At 46.7% G+C, this 13199-nt stretch overlaps 1 protein-coding gene across 5 annotated transcripts in view; it reads left to right on the top strand.

Moving 5' to 3' along the window:
- Positions 1 to 13199, top strand: part of inpp4b (inositol polyphosphate-4-phosphatase type II B) — a 252621-nt gene that overhangs the window by 39560 nt on the left and 199862 nt on the right. For 2 of the 5 annotated variants that reach the window (XM_080759694.1, XM_080759692.1), the window contains exon 4: positions 11197 to 11313. In XM_080759694.1, the coding sequence (XP_080615820.1) occupies positions 11197 to 11313 (117 nt within the window). Of the gene's footprint in view, positions 1 to 196; positions 368 to 8605; positions 8724 to 11196; positions 11314 to 13199 lie in introns of those variants that run through there. The other 3 variants (XM_080759696.1, XM_080759698.1, XM_080759701.1) reach the window with 3 other exon arrangements.

The raw sequence follows: 13199 nt of genomic DNA, 5'->3' as shown, positions 1-13199 counted from the left end.
GCTGATTTCGCACAAACCATCTACAAGACTGCATCTCGTCTCATTCCCTCTGCAGTCGTGACAAGGGATCAAGCGCGACGTGCGTGCGTGCGTGCGTGTGTGTGTGTGCGTGTGTGTGCGTGTGTGTGCGTGTGTGTGTGTGTGTGTGTGTGTGTGTGTGTGTGTGTGTGAGAGAGAGAGTGTGTGATCAGAATCGCGCGTGTGTGTGTGCGTGCACAAAACACAGGATGTGGTGGGGTACTGTATGCTGGCTAAGACAGCGCTCAGTACCAGATCCAGTCATGACTCCACGGCTGAGTACTGCACAGTGTTTTTGGACTAGGATCTAAGAGGGGATATGGACTGCTTTCGGCTTCACAAGAACAGGGTATGTATTGTACGCAGCTTAAGCAGGGAAGTAGACTGCACTGTAGGCCGTTTCATAGAAGAGTTGTTTACCATGCCATGTGTTACATTACTTTGCTAGCTTGTGTAGTTCAACACTTGTTTGGTTATTCTTAAGACTGGGCATCTGTTTGGTGCCGTTTGCTAGGATGAAGTTGAAAAGCGATTTAAAATGAATAAGGGAATGGCGTCCCCTTGCAATTTATTTCTATAACTACAATGGGCAATCTGTTGTCTCTAGTGCTTTCTTTACTGTGACAGCTGAGAGGGAGTTAAGGAAACACACACGCAGGATTTGATCCAAGGCCAACAAGGGCACATGTGGTTAGAAGACCGGCAGAATCGCAAAGCTCGCCATTATTTGTCAGCCCGTGGCAAACAGCAGATGTTTTTGTGTTGTGTCACGGGTCATGGCTGGTTATTTAGATGTCATGTCAACAATATTGAACTTGCTTCTGAACAATATCCCTTTCACTTGCATTCTAACGATAAAGGAGACAGGAGATACTGTAAAACGAATAATAAGATACAGTACATGATTACATTTATTTTCATGTCTGGCTGTCATTCTCAGCCGATATCCCTTACAGGATTATTCAGACACAATTTAAAGAACAAAGTATTTCCTGTGCCAACATGCTGACACCAAAATAATAAACAAAACAAATAAATATCACACTGTATACATGATTCTGATCAAGAATAAAGATTATTCTTATGAGTATTCACTATTGAGTTGCATGTACAAGGTACACAGAATACTTTTTTATACTTAGACAAGGTGATAAAGATTTAAAATACAAAGAACTCAAAGCTTAGGAGTAATGAACGTACTGTAAGTGTAAACACTGAAGCTGTTTATATTGTTTATTTCTTTCACGTTCACACGTGGTTGGTTATTACTCTCTGGTGTAGCAGTACTGTAGCTGTTAGGTTGGTTATTACTCTCTGGTGTAGCAGTACTGTAGCTGTTAGGTTGGTTATTACTCTCTGGTGTAGCAGTACTGTAGCTGTTAATGGTTAGAGATTTTACTAGACACTGTGAAATGTGTCACACGTTACCTTCATTAATAATTATACAAGCTGGGTGTTCTGCTAAAGGGGAATAGTGACATGAGAGTGAATAAACACTAGAGTTGCTTGGTCTGTAAAAGCTTCGACTTGTCTGATTTCTCTCTGAAGTCTCTTGGAGTGTGCCGTTGCCATGTTTTCCATGGAACCATTCTGTGGTCTTACTATGTGGTTCATGGAAATAGTAAAATAAAGTGAGGACTGTGGATGGCGTTAAAAGTAGTGCTACAAAAGCATGGGTTTTCTGCATCAAATGGAGTGTGAGAGTACTAGTAAAACAGAATGAGGTGTCTGTGCTGTGTGGCGCAGGGGAAAAAGTCAAATAAAATGGAATCAAGTGACAATGTTTAGTAAAAAGGGAGCAGGAGGTCTGCATCTAATTCGGTATGGCATCTAACCTCGGTATGGCGCACTTAAACAAAATAGGATTTCTGTGTTAAATGAAAGTTTTATTGTCTGCTTGTGTGACTTTGTGTTGTGCAGAATACAGTAAAACGAATGGGGAGACTTTCATGGTTTTGCTGAGTCGGTGAGCTGGCGCCATCATTCGCTTCAAATGTTACAAGATTAAGATAATGGTTCTACCGTCCGTCTTCAATGTGGTTTACCCTGTTTGAATTAGTTTCATTTGTTTAGTTGGTAAAATAATCCAGTTGAGAAAGGTTCAGACTCATACACTCGAGGTTGTACTGTACTAACCTACTAAAACAAATCCAAACTCAAGAGAGTGCTTGCTGTATCACATTTAATGTCATCTCATCTCTGTCTCATCCCACCTAATCTGAAGTTATTTCTAATCTAATCACATCTCATTCCAGATCTGATCTCAATTTATGTGCTCTCATCTGGTGGTTTTACTGTTCCTCGTGGTACTACCGTATATAGGGACTGAGTGTTGGCATGTTCCCAAGTAGCACTGAAAGAGAATAGGGGGGCTGGGGAGGCCAGTTCTAGGGGTTCCCCCTCCATTATGTGATTTAGTCATGTCTGGCAGTGTTTGGTATGGCAGCATGCTCATCAGCAGCTGTTCATTCACCCCTCAGGCTACACACACGTTTGTGTGTGCGTGCTTGCGCACGCACTGTGGACATGACCCTGTGTGGCTGAAAATGTGTGAACCTCTGATGGACTGGCTGTCACTTGTCCTTTTCCTGTTTGTCCCAGGAGCCTGCTCCCTGCCTCCCAACAGCTGGTCTCTGGCACTCACACCCACACTTGCACACACGCAAGCACGCACGCATAATACAGTAGATGGCCGCCGCTACGATACACACAGCTATATACATACCAACTGACCATGCTGGCTAGCCGGATGGTTGGCTTAGACCAGTTGTTGGCTTACTATGGATAGCCATGTGTCTGATTAGTTGGCTTCAGGCGTAAGCTGCCTGGCTAGGTGGCATACTGGCTAACTAACTGGCTGTTAGCCTGACTGGCTTGCGGGTGCTGTTACATATGCCAGGGCCTTATCTCAGCTCCACACATGACTTAAGAGTGTTAACCCATTAAAACCGGGAAAGAACCTGTGTCATTTTAGATTTTAACCACTTGGTTATTCAGAAATAGCAGATATACAAGCTCATGGTACATCACTTCGTGAGCTGTTAGCTCTGCCATCAAATCTTTGCTTTTGGGGGTCTCTGGAACACAATACTGTTAGGATTTCTAAGGCACTAGAATCTGCCTCAAGGTCTTAATGCGTTAACTGGAAGGATGTTTGTCAGCCAACAGCTCAGAACATCCAAGTCTTACCCTCAAGCATATCAGAGTGACTTTAGTTGTTGCGACTGTAGGTCGCAGATTACTATGAAAACCAGCAAAACCCATCCGTCCATCAGTCAGTCGGTCACACCACCATACTGTATATGGTCACGCTTTATGACATGTCACACCGCCATAAATGGCCGTGTCTATATATGAAGATCACGACAGACCTCATCAAACCCTGGATAGCCATTCATGGAGAAGACTAGATCTATCACCTAGATCTATTCTGCATATATGGAGCCGGCCAGCAACTCTACATCTGACCTCAAATCTCAAACCCTTAGATCTCCATATATGGAGCTGACTTGTTCTGACATTCCATATATGTTGATCCTTCCCCACCTGTCCTTCCTCTTCGATGTCTTCAATTTGACTGATACCTGTTCATTCAAACTAGCTCTAGACGGGCTAGCCCCAACGTTATAAGTGCAGCCGCGCCCGGCAGCCGGCAAAAACTTGAGTTCTCAACAGGCCCGAAAATGAAGGCCTGGCCTCATAAAACCCTGTACACTCAAGACACTGCCCCCGCTGCCACCCTTTGATCTCCATATATGGAGCAGACCTGTTCTGACATTCCATATGTTGATCTGACCTCATCAAACCCTGTACACTCAAGACACACATAATTATGGCCACTGCCACAGAATTCATTCCATTGAGGTACATGCATGTTGAGATATCACAAAGACATGGTACAGGGTCACCATGGCTCAAGTCAGGGGTTCTCAACGTCTTTGGCCGGGGACCCCCGGAAATGCTTTGGCAATGTCTCGGGACCCCCGCCCCCTCCCCCCAATATAAATCGACTGCTACAATAACCTTAATAATAGAGACAATACACCATAAATAATACTGAAAGGAGATATAATCATTAGGGAAGGTGTATGCATGTATACTGTGTACTATTATGTAAACTCTTAATAATAATAATATCTCAAACTTATATAGCGCTTTTCTGAGTACCCAAAGACGCTTTACATGGGGGGGCTTTACAGAGGTAACAACAAATTAAAAACAACTTTAATAGAAAAAGGAAAAATAACACTAAAAGCTAAAGAACATTAAAAGACATTGAAAAGGGTTAGCTAGGGAAGACAATTTTGAAGAGATGGGTTTTGAGGGTGGATTTGAAGGTTTGAAGGGTGGGGGCATCTCTGAGTGCCTTAGGGAGGGCATTCCACAGGGTTGGGGCAGCAAAGGCGAAAGCTCTGTCCCCCCACGTACGGCATTTGGTTTTGGGGAAGGCGAGGAGGTTTGCAATTTGCATCACCAGACCTGAGGGAGCGAGAGGGGGCATGGCGTTTGAGGAGGTCACAGAGGTATGGGGGAGCCAGGTTATTTAGTGCTTTGTAGGTGGTCAGGAGTGTTTTGAAGTGGATTCTTTGTTTAACCGGTAGCCAGTGAAGGTCACGGAGGACAGGTGTAATATGGTCTCTGGAACGGGTACTGGTGAGCAGGCGGGCAGCTGAATTCTGGACATATTGCAGTTTATTGAGGACTTTGGAGGTGGTGCCGTAGAGGATACTGTTGCAATAATCAAGGCGGGATGAGATGAAGGCATGGATGAGTGTTTCGGCTGCGGAAAATGACAGAGAGGGTCAGAGACGGGCAATGTTCTTGAGGTGAAAGAAGGCGGTTTTGGTGACTTGGTTAACATGGGGGAGGAATGAAAGGGTGGGGTCAAAAATTATACCAAGGTTGCGGATGCGGGTGGAGGGTGTAACAGTGGATCCATCAATGTTCAGTGAAAAACCTTGGGTGGAATTGGTGAGGGAGTTGGGACCGATGATGATGATTTCCGATTTATTGCAATTTAGTTTGAGAAAGTTCTTTTGCATCCACGTTTTAATATCTGTGAGGCAGGCAGTGAGAGTGGAGTGGGTGGTTGGGGTGATGGCTTTGGTGGAAAGGTACAGCTGTGTGTCATCGGCGTAGGAGTGGAACTGAAGTCCATGGTGACGGAGGATCTGACCTAGAGGGAGGATGTATATGATGAAGAGGAGGGGACCAAGTACTGAGCCCTGGGAGACACCGTGGGTAACTGGGGCAGTGGAAGAGTTGCAGTTATTGATGGAGATGAATTGTTGTCGATCGGAGAGGTAGGATGCCAACCAGGAAAGGGCAGTGCCGGTTAAACCGAGGGAAAACTGGAGACGGGTGATGAGGATGGAGTGGCTGATGGTGTCAAAGGCAGCGCTGAGGTCGAGGAGGATGAGGATGGAGAGGTGACCAGAGTCGGCAGACAGGAGGATGTCGTTGGTGACTTTTGTGAGTGCAGTTTCAGTACTGTGAAGTGAACGGAAACCGGATTGAAATGATTCGTAAAGGTTATTGGAGTCCATGTGTGATTTGAGCTGAGATGCAACAGTGCGTTCCAGGATTTTGGAGAGGAAGGGGAGGTTAGAAATGGGCCGGTAGTTGCTGGGGGAGTCGGGGTCAAGTCCAGGCTTTTTTAGTATTGGGGTGATGGCAGCAAGTTTGAGAGCAGGGGGAATGTGACCAGTGGACAGGGAGGTGTTTATTATGGTGGTGATGAGTGGCGAGAGAACAGGGAGACAAGCAATAACTAAGGTGGAGGGGATAGGATCGAGAATGCAGGTGGAGGTTTTCATGCCGGAGGTTATGGAGGAGAGGTTGGCTGCAGTTATTTCAGTAAAGGAAGTGAGTGAGTGGCTGGGGAAAAGAGGGGAGGCAGGTTCAAAATCAGGTGTGGAGGTGGGAGAGGCGGCCAGGTCTGTGTGTATGGCGTCAACCTTTGACTGAAAATATGACAAAAATGTTTCACATTTAGTGGCAGTGAATGAGGTGGTGATGGTGTCCATGGGCTTGAGGAGTTTGTTGATGGTGGAGAATAGTGACTTTGGATTATTGCTGCCGGATTGAATGACGGATGAGTAGTGGGAGGTACGTGCACTATTTAAGGCGTTTTTGTATTGTTCCTGATGCAGTATGTAAGCCTGGGAGTGAACAGTGAGACCTGTTTTCTTCATGAGTCGTTCAAGTTGGCGGCCCTGTTTTTTGAGTTGGTGGAGATGATCATTATACCAGGGGGCAGAGTGGGTGTAGGAAACAGGTTTGGTTTTTGTGGGGGCAAGTTGATTGAGGCAGGAGGAGAGTGCATTGTTGTAGTTGTTGACAAGTTCAGTTGGGGGGGTGTTGGAGGTGGAGTCTGATATGGTGTCAGACAATAGGGAGGAGAGAGCGGAGGGATCAATTGATTTGAGGTTCCGGAATGATATGGAGCGTTTTTGCTTAATGAGGGGGGTGGGGGTATCAATGTCCATAGTAAGAGCCAGGTGGTCAGAGATGGTGGAGCCAAGGTCTGTGCTGATGAGGTTATTGGTGGTTATTCCAGCGGTGCAGATCAGATCCAAAGTGTGTCCATTTTTGTGGGTGGGAAAATGTACATGTTGGGTGAAATTGGTTGGGTTGGGGCGCTTTGGTCAGTGGCTGTAGGCAGGCAGAGCGCACGTGTGGTTTGTTATTGTGATGGTGATGACGTAGTACGTCCACAGGGGCAATTCGTTGGGGTGTCCAGAGTGAAGCGATGAAAACTTCATTTCCGTTTTCCAGCCATTCAGTTGCAAAAAATAAATATATATATATATATATATAAATCCCCCGAGTGGTCGTGACCCACATGTTGAGAACCCCTGTCTTAAGTGGACAGGAGATAATGACTATGTACTGTAGGCCTACTGTACCTCTGTGATTGTCCTACATTCCTGAATTTCCTAGCATCAAGAGGCTATCAGTCTTTCACTGTGGTGAATAACCTTGAGCAAGACACAGAACCCCTTACTGCTCCTGATGAGTAGGTTGGCGCCTTACATGGTATGAATGGGGCAATGTGAAAGCGCATTGTAAAGCACTTTGGATAAAGCCACTATATGTACAGTATAGAAATGCAGGCCATTTACCATTGACAATGGCTAGGCCTCCATTGCATCTCCTAAAGTGCACGTTCTGGTGTGGTGGATGCTGTATCTAAATTGAATGTTGGCCAAACTGTTGAGGATTAGCGTCTAAACGAAAGGGGAAAGCCCAAAGCCTCTCCTTTGTAATCTGTTTAAAATAACAATGGGAGACACCACTGAGAAACTGTATTTGATTCCATAGAATAAAAAGCTCTGTAGGCTACCTGCTATCTCTCACCTAGCGAGCGCCTGCAGAAGAGAAAGGCAATGCGTTTTTCACAGTCCTCTTGTCCAAAACAACAACAAAAAGCTCAGAATAAAGACTGGTAAAAGATGAGGAGATAGAGAAGAAGCAGCAGAAGTCTCTTCTGAGGAAAACCCAAAGTGGAGTAGAAAGCCCCCTGGATGGGGATGAAGAGATGGATAGAGAACAAGAACAGAGCAGAGCAGAGAGAAGAAGGGGTGTGTGTGTGTGTGTGTGTGTGTGTGTGTGTGTGTGTGTGTGTGTGTGTGTGTGTGTGTGTGTGTGTGTGTGTGTGTGTGTGTGTGTGTGTGTGTGTGTGTGTGTGTGTGTGTGTGTGTGTGTGTGTGTGTGTGTGTGTGTGTGTGTGTGTGTGTGTGTGTGTGTGTGTGTGTGTGTGTGTGTGTGTGTGTGTGTGTGTGTGTGTGTGTGTGTGTGTGTGTGTGTGTGTGTGTGTGTGTGTGTGTGTGTGTGTGTGTGTGTGTGTGTGTGTGTGTGTGTGTGTGTGTGTGTGTGTGTGTGTGTGTGTGTGTGTGTGTGTGTGTGTGTGTGTGTGTGTGTGTGTGTGTGTGTGTGTGTGTGTGTGTGTGTGTGTGTGTGTGTGTGTGTGTGTGTGTGTGTGTGTGTGTGTGTGTGTGTGTGTGTGTGTGTGTGTGTGTGTGTGTGTGTGTGTGTGTGTGTGTGTGTGTGTGTGTGTGTGTGTGTGTGTGTGTGTGTGTGTGTGTGTGTGTGTGTGTGTGTGTGTGTGTGTGTACAATCTCCTTCTAAAAACACGACTGTGGCTCCAGGAGAGGAGACGTTCCCAGGGGATTTGGGCAAATAGTCAGGCCTTTTGATGTCCAGCAAGTCAAGCAAAGCATCCCCACCCACTAGCCTCCCACCGCCCCCTAATCCTCCACCCTATCCCACCAGCCCTGGAACAGGGCCAAAACTGTTTAGTCTGTGTGATGTAATTATATCTGTGCATGTGTGGTCAAGTTATAGTGTGCGTGCGTGCGTAAATATCAGTATAGCCAACATTAATGAGGGGAAAAGAAAAACAACCGCTTACTTTATACAAACAGATGCACGAACACACTCACAGTACACACGTACACACCACCACACATTACTCATATCCTTGTACCCGAGCATAGCCTCACTCCACCCAACAACACGCTAACAGCCTAAATGACCATGCCCATCCCCAGAGAGACAGAGAGAGAGAGAGAGAGAGAGAGACAGACTTAGTGGCTTACTGCTCAGTAAATGGGGACAGACTGCCTGCTTTAACGCATCTATTCTCTAGTCGTCTGTTAGCTGTAAGAAGATTTGGCCTAGGCAGAGGCTGCCAAATCATGCTGGTGAGTGTCAATGAAGCCTATTCACTCTGCCAGCAGGGGAGGCATGAGGTGTGTGTGCATGGGTGTGTAAGTGTAAACAGTCAAATCCTGAGCGTTAAATTAACTCCGAGTTTACACTCAGGATTTTACTGTGTTTATGTGTGTGTGTGTGTGTGTGTGTGTGTGTGCGTGCGTGTGCGCGTGCGCGGCGTGCGCGCGCGCGTGTCCGTGTGTGCATATGTGCATACGTGTGTTTCCATTTCTATGCTTGTCTGTAGCAAATGCTCATGCCTGTCTATTATATTTGCTGTTGGTATTATGCACATTCTGTATATCTAGTGAACCCAGATCAGTTGGTTGCTCCTCCAGTGTGTCTCTCTATACCCACTGTGTGCTCACCGTGTTCCGCCCGGCAGAGCTCCATGGATGGCTAGCCAAAATGCCACCACCCTGTGGGCCGCTACAGTACAGTGGCACTGCCATGTCTAGGGAGCACATCACGCTGTAACAAGCTGCTGCAAAATAGTTTCATGAGCTTTGTGTCTCTGCACTGGGATGATCTCCGTAAATACAATGGACGAAAGCCGCTTTGTGGTGCGTGCGTGCATTTGTGCATGTGTGCGTGTGTATGATTCTCTTCATTATGTTTGCAAAAGCATGTGTGTCTGTACTTGTAGGCTTGCCAGAATGTGTAATTCCATCTTTGTGTGTGCATGCTTGAGAGAATCCATACTATTGTCTTGTATGTTGCTTGTGTGTGTGTGTGTGTGTGTGTGTGTGTGCGTGTGCGTGCACATATGTCCCTATTCATGTGCATTTCCGTGCACAGCATCTCTTTACAGGCGTTCTAGCTTCATTCCTCTGGCCCCTGCCTCTCTTGCAAAACACACACATGGTTAGCTTAGCTCCCTGAAGTCTGCTCCATCAATGGCCGCACTGTGCTGCGTGTATAAGCAATCTGCTTTAGCTGCTGCCGCTGTTTGCTTCCGATGAGGCCATCCATTCAGCCGACCGATAAACTGAACGACTATTAGGGAGTGAGGGGAGGAAACATTGATCCCTGGTTGACAAGAGTGGTCATTACAAGTACAACACTGAAGTCATCAATTATTTGATAGCTTCAGAGTCACACGGCAGTCTAGCCAAGTTGTTGTGGTTTGTTAACCTGTGTGGTTTGATATTACCAATTCTACCAGGATTAGACTGGGGCTGTGAATGTGTGTGTAGAAGTGTCGCAGTTGTGTGTAGGATTGTGTGTGTGTGTGTGTGTGTGTGTGTGTGTGTGTGTGTGTGTGTGTGTGTGTGTGTGTGTGTGTGTGTGTGTGTGTGTGTGTGTGTGTGTGTGTGTGTGTGTGTGTGTGTGTGTGTGTGTGTGTGTGTGTGTGTGTGTGTGTGTGTGTGTGTGTGTGTGTGTGTGTGTGTGTGTGAGTGATCCCAGAGGGTTGCGTTCCAGGGACGCCCAGCAGAGGCAGGCAGGGCACAGGAAGAGGAAGTCCTCAGTATAAACACACAGTCAGGGCTTTGAACCAGACGGCTCTGTCTGTCTGTCTGTCTCATGTACTGTAGGCCTGGCTGGCTTGAAAGAAACCCCCCTCTGGCTCTCTGTTATAGTGTCATTTCTCATCTGTTTTCCCAACACTTTCCCCTGCGGTCTGCTTGTTGTGTTCAGATTGTTGCTAACTGCCGACGCTATAGTAGCTGAAGTACAGGACCTCACAGCAGCCGCAGGCAGCTTTGCTTAGTTCCTTTGGCACCACACCAACCCACACTGTACCACCTCATCTAATCCCCTTTACTGTACCTCTCACCTGTCCTATTTCTCTGCTCATGTAATGTTTGTGCTCTAGAGAGTGAAGGTTATTCAACAGCCCATGCTTCTTCTTGCAAGCCGCCAAGAATCATGCTTGCATCTTAAAGGAATAATTGTGAGGGTTCATTATTTCACTTTCAGAGTTTCAGAGTTTGGCTATTTGAAAATAGAAAATATACAAGATGTATACAATGTATCGCAGCACACGCTTTTGGATTTTTATTGCTGAAAACAAAAAGTAAAAGATATGACAGGCCCGGAATACTGTTGGGATGGATCTCACTGTGTAGTCAAAGCAGGTGTATTTGGCCCTGGCTCTTGTTTCATCGCTGTGTGTTTGGGCCCAGAGGTGCTCACTAGACCCGACAGCCAGCCAACCCCCAGCTGGGCCAGTGCCACAGGTTGAACCAGCAGGGAGAGAGAGCTCTGTGATCTCTGCTTCAGTGAGCCAAGGTTAGGAAGCCGCAGAGGAAGAGAAGCAACTTGGCACAGTCACTCCTTCTCTCTATCTCTCTCCCTCTCTCTATGGCCTTTTTTCATGCAGTGTACCTTCTACCTTTTACATGCAACTGTGAGTACACATTTACACACTGTGTGTGTGTGTGTGTGTGTGTGTGTGTGTGTGTGTGTGTGTGTGTGTATTACCCTCTCACCCTGTGTGTGTTGTCCCTCTCTGCTTGACAGGCGAACAGCGACCCTGTGTTTCTGACGGGGGTGACCTTCCCTCCAGAGTACCCTGCCAACCCAGAGACGCTAGTCAAGCTAACAGTCTATGATGTGAAGGACAAGAGCCGCGACTCGGTGAGTAAATTTAAGCTGGTGCGGCTGTGTGTGTGTGTGTGTGTGTGTGTGTGTGTGTGTGTGTGTGTGCGCACTGTGCATGATTTTTTGTGGGAGACAGAGTGTGAAAGAGGGTTGTGTGTATATTATGCAGTATAGGGACAAAGCGATGGATAGAATGAAAGAGAGAGACAAATCACAAATGGTCGACAAGAATGTGATGGTGATGGTGATGATGAAGATAACGCTGACATGTCGAGCGCTTGAAGTTCACATATCTGCTACTCGGTTCTGAGTCCGCTATTTGCATGTCACGTGACGTGCCGTTTTGACCGAGGCAATTGAAAGGAGCAGCAGCGAAGGGGGCACTGCGGCACGGTCTCATCATCCGCTCGTATTTACGCTTGCTGGATTCGGAGCTGCTCACATGTGGGGTGGTGAATTTACAACACATGTCTCCGTAATTACCGCTCCACCCCCAGTCACTCACAGGCCTACTGTAACCGTTGGAGTGGTACAGGCTTCAGTACGCATCTGGTGGGAGCGGTCATGGAGAAGCAAACATAAATGGCTTGTGTATTTTTCTGTTGTACATACTGTACTGCTCGTACATTTTCAGTTACATGCCCTAGCCTGTTTTGCTCGTGTGTCTGTAAAGTGGTGCCGTAGTAGTACCTGGGTTCACTATAGACGCCATGTGCTGTAGTAGTACCTGGGTTCACTATAGACGCCATGTGCTGTTCACTATAGACGCCATGTGCTGTAGTAGTACCCGGGTTCACTATAGACGCCATGTGTTGTAGTAGTACCTGGGTTCACTATAGACGCCATGTGTTGTAGTAGTACCTGGGTTCACTATAGACGCCATGTGTTGTAGTAGTACCTCGGTTCACTATAGACGCCATGTGCTGTAGTAGTACCTGGGTTCACTATAGACGCCATGTGCTGTTCACTATAGACGCCATGTGCTGTAGTAGTACCTGGGTTCACTATAGACGCCATGTGCTGTAGTAGTACCTGGGTTCACTATAGACGCCATGTGCTGTAGTAGTACCTGGGTTCACTATAGACGCCATGTGCTGTAGTAGTACCTGGGTTCACTATAGACGCCATGTGCTGTAGTAGTACCTGGGTTCACTATAGACGCCATGTGCTGTTCACTATAGACGCCATGTGCTGTAGTAGTACCTCGGTTCACTATAGACGCCATGTGCTGTAGTAGCAAAAGTTGGCATCACGCTGTGCTGGAGAGGAAATCTTGCACTTATGTACAGTTTATTGTATATTGATGAACTCAATGCCTTTTTAATTGGACACACGCAGAGACGTTGGTCTGCCTATGTTTGCTTCTTGTATTGGCAGTGTGTTTGTGCGTGTCTGTCTGTCTGTCTGTCTGTCTGTCTGTCTGTCTGTCTGTCTGTCTGTCTGTCTGTCTGTCTGTCTGTCTGTCTCTCTCTGTGTGTAAGTGTTAGAGCATTAATTAACTTCAATTCCAATACTGTTTGGCTGCTTATTATTATAGCCAGCAGCTCTTTGAGTTCAGTCACCACATCAAACCAGATCACGCAGTCCGCAGTGATGTTCTGGTCAGCTTGGGATCACAACAGGCCTTGATCTGAAGGAATCGCAATATTAATGCTAAAGTACATTTGTACGAGAAGAAGCAACACTGCAATAGCCTAACTTTAGCTGCTCTCTGCCCTCACAAGGGCACGACCAGAGTAGTTGGGTCGTGTTAAAAAATGGATTCTGTGCATGGGCAAGTTGAAGGCATGTCACAGAGGCCAGTCAATTGAATGTTACTAGCCCTTACCCGTTGTGAGATATTTGCCCCCCTCTTGTGGCCGTGGGGGGTACTGCGCCCGGGCGCATTGCCCATCGTGTGGTGATGTAAAAACAATATTTGT

This window comes from Protomyctophum bolini, assembly GCF_963924005.1.
Source record: "Protomyctophum bolini genome assembly, chromosome: 3".
In the NCBI taxonomy this organism is placed as follows: Eukaryota; Metazoa; Chordata; class Actinopteri; order Myctophiformes; family Myctophidae; genus Protomyctophum; species Protomyctophum bolini.
This window is presented reverse-complemented; position numbering and strand designations above follow the sequence as displayed.